Below are 14,408 nucleotides of genomic sequence, written 5' to 3' on the forward strand. Positions count from 1 at the left end.
CACTGTTCCAGGCACTGGGAACATAAAATTAATTGACCAAGACATGCCCTCAAGAAGCTCATAGTCTAGCCAAACAAAATATAAACAAATCACATTAATACGACGTGCTGCTTGGCATAGGCAGAGACACACTGCTTGTGCAGGGTATGCTGGCTGGAGCATTTAGCTCATTTTCACAACCCTGAGCATCCCACAACTGTGTTCATCGACTGGCCTTTACCATAGTCTCCACATAAGTGTGTGCATGTGTGTGCATGTGTGCTTGTGTATGTGTGCATGTGTGTGTGTGTGTTAATGTACAGATGCCCAGTCCATGCCAAGCCTGTGGATTTGGCATCTGTACAGACCTGACTCAGGACCCGTTCTTCTAACAAGATTCCCAAGGATTTCCACCCACACTAGCATCATGGAGCCACTGCCATGGTTCCTCTTCTCCTCCAGTTCTACTTGGTAACAGGGCCGAGCCCAGCACCAGCAACAATGAGCTGGTTTACAGCTCAGCTGAGTCAGGGGAATTCAGAAGGTAGTCAGCCTGCTACAAACTGCACAGGCCTGAAAATTCAGAACTGAAAATAGAGCAGCACAGGCCCCCAAACTACTCTTCAGACTAAGCCACTGTTGTGGCTACCTGTGGGCTGATGCTCTACAGTGAGCTTTTATGGCCCTTTGTGACTTAATTATTTTGGAAAAAAGAGTTGGTGTTTGCGAAAGTCATTCTCTGACCACCGATACACCGAATGCAGTTTTTCTTAGGGCCAAATAGAAGCATTTATCAATGTTAAACTGATGATCCGATTAGGAGCAGAGTGGTTGATAATTTAGCTGATACGTTTTGTGCAAGCTGCCAGGAAAGAGGCAATCAATAGTCCTACTTAACTGTAAAACCTCTGCACCACAACAGTGACCAGCATGGCAAAGATATACCCAAAGGTGCAGTAGTGGCATTTACATTTTGATTGGTAACCAATGGCTATCTGACTGGACTCAGGGTCTGCTCAATAGGAGGGAATTCATACCCGGCACTGTAAACCTCACCAACTACCCATGGTTGCAGTTTTCATAGGCCATAGGGAAGAATCTACTTCTGCCATTTCTAAATTAATATGGCTTCTAACTGCATTCTAAGTACTTACTCTTGTGCCTGCAGCTAAGTGTAGCTCCCACATCACATAGGAAAGCTTTTTTGTTTTTGTGCAGAGGTTATTCCAGAGATCTATCATTGATCAAAATATAAAGAATAATTGACTGTGGGATTCTCAGCCCCAGCTGAGACATCTGCAGTGCAGCCCCTATAACCCAGGACTTAGAACATCACAGAAGAAAGATGGTAGGAGTTTGAGTACCAGGATGCCTTCTGTGAGGTAGTGTCTTCTAGAAATGAGAGGGATGATGCATCCATGAAATCTCAATGTGCTTTACTAAATAAGTCCTGAATTATGATGACATCCCTGACATGCCAGTCTGGGTGGGGGAAAGGTCACAAACTCCCACACGCAGGTGAAGAGCTACAGTCAACCAATGGCTGCTGAAAAAGGAAGAACCAGTTGCATCCAGAATAAGTCACAATTGGTCATTTCTAAACATGTGTATACATGAGCTACACTAAATGGACTCAGTAGGTTTGGGGTATGTGTGCATGTGTGTATGTGTGTGTAGTGGGTGAACACATACATATATGCATGTTTGCTCAGAGGTCGGGGAAGGATGCATGGTATCTTACCCTATCACCCTTGGCCTTATTCTTGGATATGGTCTCTCACTGAATTGGCAGTCAGCAAGCCCCAGATGGTCCTTGTGTCTCAGACCACACAGTGCTGGAATTGCAGGTTTCTACACATGACCACACTCAGTTTTCTTTGTGTGTGTGTGTGTGTGTGTGTGTGTGTGTGTGTGTGTGTGTAGGGAGGGGCACTGGAAAATTGAAATAAGGTTCTCATGACTGTGCAGTAATCACTTTTTCCTGCTGAACTACCTCCTTAGCCCCTAGAAAATGTCTTTAAGTAGAGGATTTAGACATATAAAAACAGGGAAACAAAGTTCAGACTGTAAAAGAAGACCATCTGTGATTTGATCCCAAGCACACTTTCCTTGTATTAGAGCTTTTACCAATGCTAGGCACTCACTCCTACCTTCTTACCAGGAAGCTAAGAACCAATTTCTGTCCAACTGTTTATCTCCTATGGCAATGGCTTTTTGATGTGGGATTTCCCTCTGCATGCTGTGAATGTATTTCACTACCACTGGTTAATGAAAGAAGCTGTTTTCAGTTCTATAGCAGGGCAGAATATAGTCAGGTTGGAGGATATATACAAGTGTAGGCAGAATTAAGGAGACGTCATGTAGCTGCCAAAGGAGAAAGACAAAGCTGGTACGCCACAGCCTTGTGGTGATATATACACGNATAGAGAGAGAGAGAGAGAGAGACACAGAGAGACACAGAGAGAGAGAGAGTACTGAGAGTCAAGGAGAGAGGCCGTGTAGCTGCCAGAGGAGGAAGACGCTCCTGCGCTAGTACTGGTAAACCCACAAGCCCTGTGGTAAAATATAAAATAATAGAAATAGGTTAATTTAAGATGTAAGAGCTAGCTAGAAATATGATTAAACTATTGGCCAAACAGTATTGTAATTAATGTAGTTTTGGTGTGATTATTTTTGGTCTGGGCAGCAGAAAAATGAATGAGTGGCCTCTGCCTACAACTTTTATTGTGTCCCCATTAGACATTTGAAGAAGCTCAGGCTAGAATAGAAAATAATCTTATATATATGTCATTCTTCAGAGTATCTTAAAGAAAGCCAGACACCCACAGAAATGCATGCAGAGGAAATAAAACGTGTGCGGGTGTTTAATGTTCTAACTATACTACCTAGGAAGTGGGTGACTAGTGGACAAGAGATTTCAAAGACCTGGTGGTGAGGGCATTGAACCAAACACTATCAATTCTAGCACCAAGATCCATTTATTCGTGGCTCCAATAAGGAATTCACTTTTGACTTCCATTTGTCCTCCTTGACAAGACTCCTTAGCATGTGAGACAATGGCAGTTCCTAATTTACCCTGCCAAATTACATTCTGGTGGCCTTAGAGCCTTGCTGCAGGTTCTCTGTATACGAATTTCTGTCACTCCAGGAAGTCTACCATATTCCTTGTCCTTTGGACATCCTTAGCTGCATGCTATCCCATCAGTACAGATTTTCTTCCAAGTATTACTGTGCTGATATGACAAAGTTGGGTGGACTTTACTGTGCCAAAGGACTCCACCACACCTCAAGCCAGATTACCATGGCTCAACATGTACTATGGCTTGGACAACTTGTAAGTAAGAGTAGATCTTGTTTCAGCTTTTAGAAGCTGAGGCTATAATCATGTCACCTCACTTGATACTATTTTATGAAGTATATCCATTTAATTTTTTTCTCCCATGCATTGGTTTGTCACATCTGTAGGCACAGTTTTCTGTGTCCTGTTTCCAAGTAGTGAAGTCATGTACTTCATATACTTGATGCCCATTGTGTACCTTGGAGCCACAAAGTAGGAAGCCCACACTATGTCCTTTGACTGCATAAAGACACTCTGTTTATGATCCTGGGCAACCCAGGGTTGAAAAATCCAAGCCCAGGTACCAGCCATGGTAAGACATGATCTATTCTAGAAGTATACTCTCGAGCCTCAGCCTTTGCAACCTGATCAACTGTGTGGCTGATATATGAAGTTCTGGACATAAAGAGTGATGTGAGATTCTTTTCTGTATGCTATGAATAGCATTGGTTAATAAAGAAACAGTCTTCGGCTTGTGCAGGGAATAGAGACAGGCGGGGAAGCCTAAACTAAATGCTGGGAGAAAGGAGGCAGAATCAGGGAGGAGCCATGTATCCGCTGCTGCAGACAGATGTGTTGAAACTTTGCTGGTAGGCCACGACCTCATAGTGATGCGCTGATTAATGGAGATGGGTTAAATTATGGTGTAAGAGGTAGAAAATAAGAAGCTAGAGCTAATGGGCCAAGCAGTGATTTAAATGATATGTGTGATTATTTTGGGGCTGAGCGGCCGGGCACCAACAAGTGACCTCCTTCAACAAAAGAGAAGACAAGTTTCACTACCAGGCCCTACTATAACTTCTGAATCCCAATGGTGGCTATATTGAAATAGAAACAGCTTTATGCTACTAAATTGGAGTCATTTTCTTATGGAGCAATAGAAAACTACAGCATGCTCTGTGCTCCAAGTTCTCAGCGTGTATTTTTACATAGGGCAAAGAATGTTTTCTCTGTCATGTAAAATACAATTACTCCACGTGAGAATCAGATATACTGAAAATAATATTTTAACATAATGTATTGCCTTTTCTCCACTTTCCTCTATAACACTGTTAATGGTGTTTCAATATAATGAATTCGGACGTTCTAATGTTGGTAAAACAATATGAATCAATGAAAAACAAAATCTAGATGCAAAGAGCTCAGCAATGAGATCAGATATCGAAGAACAAGAAGAAATGTCATTGATCATGACACATGAAAAGGAATAGAGAAAGATTTTAGTGTAGGGCAATGCACCGGGGGTCTGAGCTTGCTTTTTGCTGTAGTGGTAAAGTGCAGACCAAGGTTACCTGGAAGCAGAAATGGTTTGTTTCACTTTCATATTCTCATCACAGTCTTTACTGAGGGAATTCACAGCAGGAATTCAAGTCAGGAACTAGAGGCAAGAGCTGAAGTAGAGGGTTCCAAGGATGGTGATTAGTGGTTGACTCCTTCTGGTTTGCTTATCTCATATAACCTAGCACCGCATGTGCAGGAACGGTAACTTCCAGAGTGGGTCGGGGTCTCCTCAATTAATTAGTAATTAAGAAAATGTCCTGTTGACATGTCCACAGACCCCTATGGTATAGGCAATTATCATTATTATTATTATTTGAAACAGGTTCTCACCATGTAGTTTGGGAAAGCCTTGAACTTGCATTCTTCTCTTCCTGTCTGAAAGTCCCGAGTGCTGGGTTTTGTCACTGTGTTTGGAATGTTCTCAGGTTTATTATGGTGAAACTGTAAGGATTAAAATCAGCCAGGGAAATAATAGCCATGGTATGGAGCCTAAGATGGGCCTCCATTGCAATGCTAGCTTTCCTATTTCTATAGGATCATGAGTACACTGAGAGATGTGGACACAAGCAGATGATTAGGGAAACTCTGCTGATCCTTTAGCACACACAGCTTTCATTAGAGTCTGCAGTCCCCTGTCCCTCTTGGAGGTTAGGTCAGTGTTCTTAGTCTCTAGTTTCTTTGGAGAGCAGAATCAATACAGCCTGGCCAAATTTTCAAACACAAATCACATTGATTGTTTTGTGGCCAAAGACCCAATGCCATCACATACCTTCTCACCAGGGAAGATACACCCCCAACAAGTTGCTGGCAAAAGTTAGACTCTTGCTTGAACCAGCTTAACTCTTCATTAAACATGATTTAATATAAGAAAAAGTATACAATTTTGAAATGTTAGGAAACCAAATTTCAAAATGCATGATAGTTATTTACTAGAGTTGAAAATTATTTTTGAGCTTTAAAAAGGAAATTAAATTTTCGACCTTTGGCCTATTAGCTGTTAGGCACCTCTGTTACCATACATATCTTCATAGACTATTGATTCTTTCTCAAAATGTAGAGCAGGGATGACCACCGCATCTGCTCTATTATTTTAACACAAGCACAATGAACAATAGCTACTAGTTTTGTTTAAAAAATAATTATTTGTATTTTTTCACAGTGATAGGACTCTCGTTACATGTAAAGGGTTTTCATTGGCTCCCTCAATTTATGGCACCTTCGGAATATCATTTCTTGAACACTACCTGTCTGAAATCAGAGTAGCCACCTGTCTTCATTTTCGCACGCTCACACCTGTGGCGTCACCACTTGCCATCAGCTGTTACGCTGAGATTCAGCATTGTGGAGCAGTGAGTTAGCCCAATTAGCCGAAGCTAAATGGGTTCAGTTTCCGCCGTGTTTTATTTTCCCTTTCAAAGTGAGAGCCATAAGCTCCAGCTAAGGCTGTGTGATAACAGGAGCAGGGCTCCCGGTCTGTGCTGCTTGCGAGGATTCAGAGGAAAACATTCTGAACATGCAGTTTCTCACTCTTCCCTCTTCTCTCCAGCTGCCCCTGCTGGGTGTGCGGTGGGATGATGTCTGATTCAGTAGTCTGTAATACTCTCATCTCACGTGGAAGTGTTGCATACAAATCATCCATTAAAACGACAGGCTGGCACATGTCACTGAATGCTGTCTTAAGATTCTGTTGGCTCCTCTTCCATTTTGTGTGACTTCAGGAGACGCATCCTTGTAAAGGGGCTTCTGTTTAAAACTTGGTTGGTTTCCTCATTAATTCTTAAAACCATTTTCCTACAAATACCCCCCTCATCAGTTTTCTTTCCCATTTCGTGCAGAGCTGTGAGAGAGGGACCTGCGAGTTCTTTGATGTCAGTGTATTTTTGAGATCGTTGTGTTATGTGGCCTCTAACTTGTAGGCTACAACCTTTGACATGCTAGTTATGGAACAAAAAGAGAATGATATAAATTAAGTTGTAGTCTTATTTTTGTCTCTATCAATATATTGAAATGAGAAATCTGTTCCTACTTGTATAAGCTTTTCTCATATTACGTGTTTGCATTTTGCTTTCTCTTGTTTCTAGCACACGTGTGTGCAGTTGCTTGCATGTGTGCGTGAAAATGGGTGTGGAGGCCTCAAGTTGACATCAAAAGTCTTCCTTGACTTCATTCTACCTATTCAATGAGGCAAAGCATCTCAGTTGAGCCCAGAACTCACCAACAAGGGCTAGTGCAGCATCAATTGACCCCAGAGCACATTGATAGAGGCAGTGTATTGGATAGCTTGCTGTGGGGGTTCCCCATGTCTGCCTTCAGAGTGCAGGCATAACAGAGGGGCCGTCATGCACACTGACATTATGCAGGTGTTAGGCATTTTTAGCTCTAATCTTCTAAGGCGTGAGTTAGTTCTTTCATCGATACAGTTAACCTTGATGGCCACCATGTTGTCTCCAATATTTTAAGTAACCTACTTCTTACAACAACACTATGCTGTAGATTCTATAGTCTGCGTGTCATGGACCACTGAGGCATGGGGCTGTGACTTGCTAATGGTTGCAGAAAGGAGCTGCTAATGGGGCAGTTTGACTGCAGTCCTGCCTGGATCCACAGCGCTGAGAAGCCTCGATGAGCGGGAAGTTCTAAGGCATGCAAGGCTATTGTTTGTTTGCACAGTCCTTCAGGAGAACCCGTGAGAATGGTCTGAGTGGGAAGATGAACTTGGGGGAGCATTCAGTGGCTCTGCAGAGGAGTCTTCAGTGGAAGAGCAAGCGGCAAGACTGTTTTGAATAATTACTTCCCTTGGGTCACACAAGGTCTCTCTGAAAAGCCTTCTGCATTAGACGGAGTGAAAGATGTAGTTGTCATGATTGCCGAGTGGGTTGAAGTGACAGAATAAATGACCTCCTCAGCACAGTGCCTCTCTCCAGGAGCCAGGATGCACACAAAAAACGGGAATTTTAGGGTAATTTGAGCAATATTTGCAGTGGTTGCAACACACGACTGTTTCCTCACAGCAGGCTGTGGTAGCAGGGAGTCTTTTTCAGGGCTCTGTCTTATAGTCTAAAACCTCCAAAGCTTAACTGACTGCCAGGATAATTAACCCTCCTGCACCCTGAAGGTTCCTTTAGATCCACTTCCAATACATTAAGGAAAAGAAAGAAAACAATCATTTTCAGGTTGATCAGCCTGGCCCTTGGATGCTGATACATGGCAAATTGCAGCCCAATAGGAAACAAAACCATATTTCTCAAGGACAATATTGAAAGAAACCTATTATTTTTTTCTTTTATTTTTGAGTGCATGAAATTGTAATATACTTTATAGATTTTATTATTTGCAATGCCTCCAGGTGGGTGGTTGAAGCCAGAAGCATAGTATCCTGTTACCGGAAGCGATCTGTTGTAGTTAGCCCCCTCGTTTTCTGTTAATCACAGCTCTGCCGCATACCTACCACATGTACCCCCTGAATAAATACTAGGCGAAAGATCCACACCTCCAGATTTCCCACTGATCTTAATGCTTGCTCAGACCAACAACCCATGATGAACAAGACCCATTTTTCCCCTGAAAGGAACATGCCTACGAGCTTTGCAGGTCTCAAATTCATGATGGTTTCCACTAAAGAATTGCAGAACAAGTGATCTTTGCTTAGGGGAGAGGGCCAGTTCAGTCGGTCTCCTGCTACATAGAAAATACTGGACATCATAAGTGAGGTTGACCTTGGTCCACTATCTCAGAGTTTGTGGCACACGATCCACGATGCTATTTCTGTGGCGAGGAAGGCATTACACCGTGACTATGAACACATGGCGCAGTGACCTGTTAACCTCATGGAAACCAGAGAGCAAACTATAAAGAAAAGGAGGAAACAGACTCCCACAATTCCCTTCAGTGGTGTCTCCAGTGGACTAGCTTCCTCCTACTTGGCCATACTTTCTAAAGGCGTTGCTACCTTCTGATAATTCATACCCACCAAGGACATAAATAACTGTTAGCATTTTCAGCAGCACCACTGAGCCATATGGCATAGGTAATTTTATTTCTGAAAAATACTGGAGTCCTGCAAATGTGTTGTTGCAGTATTCCAGACTGGGTACCAGCTGTGGGGTTTATGGTTCACCCTTAATATGGAATGCGATTTAGCCACTAAGAAGAATGAATGACCCATTAGGTAACAAAAGTAAGTAGTAGAGATGATTTTATATCAAGCACCCCTATTCATGATTTCAGTCTGGTGATGAACAGGATGGGAAGCACGGAAGAACAAAACGCGGTTTGTTAAAATGAGGTGCTCGTCCGACAGTGTGAGCGGTTTGTTAAAATGAGGTGCTCGTCCGACAGTGTGAGCGGTTTGTTAAAATGAGGTGCTCGTCCGACAGTGTGAGAGGGTGACAGGATGTGTGGGAAGAGACAGCACTTCCCCGGAGGCTCGTGGTGTGCGCTGGTTTCAAGTTGAAAGAGTGTTGGAATCCTATGGAAGCAAAGGGATGTCATACTTCTTCCCACAGAGATACAAGTTTACAGCTGTGGCTGGAAGGTTCTCTGGGAAGGCAGGAAGCAAGGAGAAGCCTGGGTCCAGTCCTTTTAGTCCCTTGCCCAAGCACTCTGTTTTCTCCCACTCCACCCAGACAGGTAAGGGAGAGCTTTGGTGGGAAAGCCAATTTTTTTTTTTTTTAGGTTTAGGGTCCTAACATTAACAAATTTTCTGGATGCACCCAGGTTACTGTGAAGATTAAACATGGTGGCAGAATTTAGTAAAAAAAAAAAAAATCCATGTCCCTTAGGTGACAAAGTGTCTTTTTCTATAAATGTCATTATTAGATAAACCTCTACCTTCTGTAATCTAATATCTGTGGGTTTTAAATGTGAGTACCGAGTGATTCCTTCACAATGGGTCTCAGGCTCATTGTGAATAACACACAGAAAAAATACATATTATTGTGTGTTACTATGCGCAGTCTGTACATTTACACACCTGTAACTGAAAACAGGAAGGTGGAGACAGACAATCAGGAGTTCAAGGTCATACTTTGAGATACAGTGGGTTCAAGCCCAGGCTCAGATACAGAAGTTCCTGTCTTTAAAAAAAAAATTACAAACTGAAGTTGTAATGACTGTGGAAATAAATAAGCGTCCATTTGAGGCTTTATAGAAGGTGGCCTTGAGTGACAGATGTTCTTTGCATGGTGGGAAACACTCCAGGTGGAAGACAACTCTACACAAAAGGGCTGCTCTTTTTGGCTGTTCTGAATTCATAATTCATGATTTCCTCAAAGGCTCTACGCTAAGGAGATTAGACAAGTGGTGTGGGAAGTCCTTCTGTCTATTGTTTCTTTTATTGGTTAATGAATAAAGAAACTGCCTTGGCCTAAGATGGGGCAAAAGAGTAGAGCTAGGTGGGGAAAACTAAAGTGAATGCTGGGAGAAAGAAGGCAGAGTAGCGGAGATACCATGTAGCTGCCAGAGGGGAAGACGAGAGCTGTCAGCTGGAACCTTGCTTGTAGACCATAAGCTTTGTGGTAAAATGTAAAATAATGGAAATGGGTTAATTTTAGTATAAAAGCTGGCTAACAATACTCTTTAGCTGTTGGCCAAACAGTATTGCAAATAATATAGTTTCTGTGTGATGATTTTGGGAGTCTGGGTGGCTGGGAAATGAACAAGTGGCCTACAACAATGGACGAGTTGAGCCAGGAGTTCTAGGAAATAGGCCAATGTTTAAGTGTTTGCCCAGTGCACACGAAGCAGCTCTGGACTCCAACTCTAATAGTGTAAAAAAAAAAAAAAAGAAAAGAAAAAGAACTGTAACCAAACCATGGTCAGGAGGTAGCAGATAAGTAGACTGTGTTCAGAAAGCCCAAAAGAGAAAAAGAAGAAAAGTACTTGGCACAAGTTCATGTGTAGTTGCAGAATTGTGCTTCACAAATTGCCACAAGGAGAAACTGGACAATCATGAAAATGTTTTTACCCTTGATATGAATAGTAGCTTGATCTAAAGTTGTTAGTGTATAAATATGTCCTGCCTTAGTTCCCTATAGCTACCTCAAAAATGAAATGAAATACAATGAAATAAAATAAAATAAATAAAAGATAACAAAAGTAGTGGTTTCAATAGTAGAATTTTATTGTCTTGCAGCTCTGGAAATAAAAGGCCCAAAATGGGTGACCCAGACTAAAATTAACAGCACCTGCACTGCTGATTTCTACAGGGGCAGCAAGAGTCTTTTCTGGCCCAGATGAACTGAGCTGACTGGCAGCTCACTTCCCCCTTCTCCTGGCCATCCTCCGTGGTCACAGATTCTGAAGAGCAGTGTGTGGATATCTGGGGCTGGTTGTTCCGTCTCCCACATGGGATAGCTTTGTGTCCGTTGGTTGAGCAGATTAGTTTAACTATCCCATTTTTATAGTACTATCCTGGGATGACAATGGCAGTCTTGGGTCACAGATTTAACAGGTAAGACATTGGGAGATAATGAAAGGGTGTGGTCTCACAGGCTCTAGAAATACAAAGTCCTTCTTGGGAAGTGAGAGGTCTTGAGAGCACAGCCCAGCCAAGCTGTGGCAAAACGGCTTCTCCAAGCTGGCATGTTATTTTCAGGAGAGGACATGTCAGGCTTCATCCAACAGCCACAGAAATTAAAACCAGTGTCCTGTGAATCACATTCTCAGGAAGGCACAGAACAATGACTCATTTCTGAAAAAAATCTGCTTTTCATTTGAATGAGAGAATAGATAGAAGCCGTGCATTTAAACAATCAGGCTTTGATAGGCAGAAGGAAACGGTCAGAAAATAGATCCACTATGAACCTCTTACAGTTCTTAGTGACTTCTTTGTTATAAATAATGCTCTAGTGGTACATTTTTTTCTGATCAGAAAAAGATCACAGTTCATGTTATGAATACTTTAAATTTACAATGTCCTCTTAAAATTGTCAATTAAAGGGAATTGTTGCAACATGAATCCCACACTATTTGTAAGGTTAAAAGTAATGAAGTATTCAAGTATATTGCTCTAATATGAAAAGATAATTTTCACAACAGTAAAATATTGTAGACAAAACACATCACACTCTATTTTTACACTAAAGACATAAACAGCATTAGTTTGACAAATTCATGCTTTACTGACTGTAAATTTGAAGCCCCAATCTGAAGAATTAAAAAAATTTACACTCAAATCTAATGTGAGTGTAAGAACACACATCCTGTGTCTTTCATTTGTATGGGTTTTCTTTGTTTGCTTTATAACAGTAAGAGAGAACATGGAAACAGCAAACTTAGGTCTGGGTCTTTTAAGTTTAGACCAATTCCCAATCTGCTAGATTGGTTTTTCTTTTTCTTTTTTCCATTATTTTATCTTGAAATGTTCTCATCAAGTTTAGAGAAAGCCAAGTTTATTGGAATGACAATTCTTTGTCAGAGAGGCCTTCTTCCCTGCTTTATATTCTGCTCCTCCAATTCTCTTATGCTTTCCTTCCTGCAACGGAACTCATTACTAAGGTGGTCGGGGACTCGTTTGAAAGGCAACACGAGTCACAAAGATATCAAGCCAGTGGTTTCCTCCAGGACATTCATATATTTCTTATGTTAGAAGGAAATCTTTCCTTGGGCACAGTGATATCACTCCAGAGAAACCAATTACTTCCCGAATAGCTGCGGTACTGTCTCGGACATATCTAACTATGTCATGTAGGAAAACAAGCTGTCGCTCTCTGGTCCATAATTTTATCTCACATTAACTACATCCCTTATACTGTGAACAGAAACACGAATTTGAAATTAATTACTAACAATGAAAGGACAGAATGCTTTTTACACACGGGTTTTCTGAAGCTTGGAGTTCTCGTTCCATGGAAGCTATGATTATCAAGGATTCTCTTGGTTTACCGCAAACAGCCAAAACAACAGGGGACGTTTTTGAACAACCTGTAATATTCTTCTTGAATCTTCATGAAAGAGAAAATGAATAAAACGTTGCGTCATTAAGACAATCTCACAGCATTATTTTTAAGTCCTAATAAATGGACATATTTGCTTTATTGAAGTCTTATTGCTATTTGAATGTAAGAATATACTCAAGTGAATATAAGTTATATAGCATGTATTATATTATACATATTTAATAACAAGGCTTTTCAAGTCATAGTTAGATATGAACAGCTATATTCTGTTATTTTAAGATAAAATTATTTCAATCATTGTGTATTTAAAATGGACTACAACCAGGCAATAAAAGGTGGAAGTCACAAATCTTCAAGACTAAACATTTGCTAATATGCAACATAAATATAATCTACGTTTGACCAAAATTTTTAGAGTGCTTACCTTTCTAGATAAAACACACAGGAACAAGAAAATGAACATCCCTTGGAAGGCGTTGCTGACTGTGAAGAGGTAAGCTGTCACTACAGAAGCTTGCACCACGTGGAGAACCCCAAAGATCCAGGTAGTACCCAGAAGGAAGAGGAGGGCCAGGGCACCTCTGGCACAAGACCTGGGATGCATTTGAAGAGTTCCAGTTAGAACCCATGCAAATGGAATGCCCAGCTACCACACCGATCCCACATATCCCCCAGCTTTTCTAAGGATTCATAAAGTAAATATTTTATGACCAGAAAGGTCAACAATGACTTAGATGATCACAGTTGGCCTATGGTTTGATGTGATAACCTACAGGTTCCCTTAGGTTAACTTGCTGTTCACCATAGAATATGCTTCAAAAATTAAAGTCTCATTATTAAAATGTACCATTTTTGAAGGAATTGCTTAATTTTGAAATATTGTATACTGGCGAACTGCAACTCTCAGGCTTTGGTTTCATGTCTACGGTGGCAGTAGTCCTGGAAGAGCAGCCCGTGAGGACTCATGTCAGCTGGCACTTACATTATCTAAAGAGGCTTCTCGTTTATTTCTAATTCAGTGGTGATGAAAGTGTGGAATATATGCATTTGCAATGTAGTAACCTCAAAATAAATTTGTGTCAGAATACCAATGTCTCAAAATTTAAGGGAAATATGTGTACATATATTAAGCTATCGATATTTTCAACTGTCAGTGACTTCAGGTAAAACAATATTAAATCTTTCCCACTGGGGACATGGTCTTGAAAATAAAGCTGCTAGGTACCAGGTGTTGGTGGTACCTTTAATCCCAGCACTTGGAGGCAGCGGTAGGTGGATCTCTGTGAGTTTGAAAACAGACAGAATTACGTAAAGAAACCTAGTCATTAAAAACCAAAAATTAAAACCAAACCAAACAAAAAAACAAAAGAAAGAAAGAAAATGAAGCAGCTGGTGCTTCTCATTCAAATCAGTAGAGCCATTACTGCAGTGATGCAGGTGTGCTTGCAACACACTTCAGAAAATGCAGCATTTTGAACTTTATTAAAGCCAGGGCCCAACATGAAACTCTCACTATCGAAAAGTGAAGCAATATAATAATTCAAACACTTGCTAAATTCCAACTATGAATCTTCCTTGAGGTGTCAGAACTGCAGGATGCAGGAGTGTGTTCCCAAGCAACGCAGGCAGCAGTCGCTTCCCACACCCCTACTTCAGCTTCCCCTGAACAAAGCCTTCAAGGTCTTAATAGATCAGTCTTAGAGAGAGCGTTAAAGGAAAAGGCATAGCAACTTATAAACCCTGAATCAGAAGAAAGATTTGCCAAGGTCTGAGAAATATCTTACAAAAGACAGTCATTAAGATCTATTTTTTTAACTTAAAAAATTACTCTTTCAAATGGTAGTGCATTGTAAAAGATGGATTTATTTACTATTTAATCTGTGATGTTTATAATTTTATTAAAAGCATTAAGT

At 41.1% G+C, this 14,408-nt stretch overlaps 1 protein-coding gene across 1 annotated transcript in view; it reads right to left on the reverse strand.

Annotated features, from left to right (window-relative positions):
* Positions 1 to 10,697: 10,697 nt before the first annotated feature.
* Adgrl4 (adhesion G protein-coupled receptor L4) overlaps positions 10,698 to 14,408 on the reverse strand; it is an 86,076-nt gene continuing 82,365 nt past the window's right edge. Inside the window, exons 13-14 of the mRNA XM_050149484.1 lie at positions 12,920 to 13,088; positions 10,698 to 12,540 (exon numbers count right to left, since the gene is read on the reverse strand). Coding sequence (XP_050005441.1) covers positions 12,478 to 12,540; positions 12,920 to 13,088 — 232 coding nt within the window. The 3' untranslated portion in view covers positions 10,698 to 12,477. The remainder of the gene's footprint in view (positions 12,541 to 12,919; positions 13,089 to 14,408) is intronic.

Source organism: Alexandromys fortis, unplaced genomic scaffold (genome assembly GCF_014885135.2).
Source record: "Alexandromys fortis isolate MF-2015 unplaced genomic scaffold, M_Fortis_MF-2015_v1.1 scaffold_68, whole genome shotgun sequence".
Taxonomy (NCBI): Eukaryota; Metazoa; Chordata; class Mammalia; order Rodentia; family Cricetidae; genus Alexandromys; species Alexandromys fortis.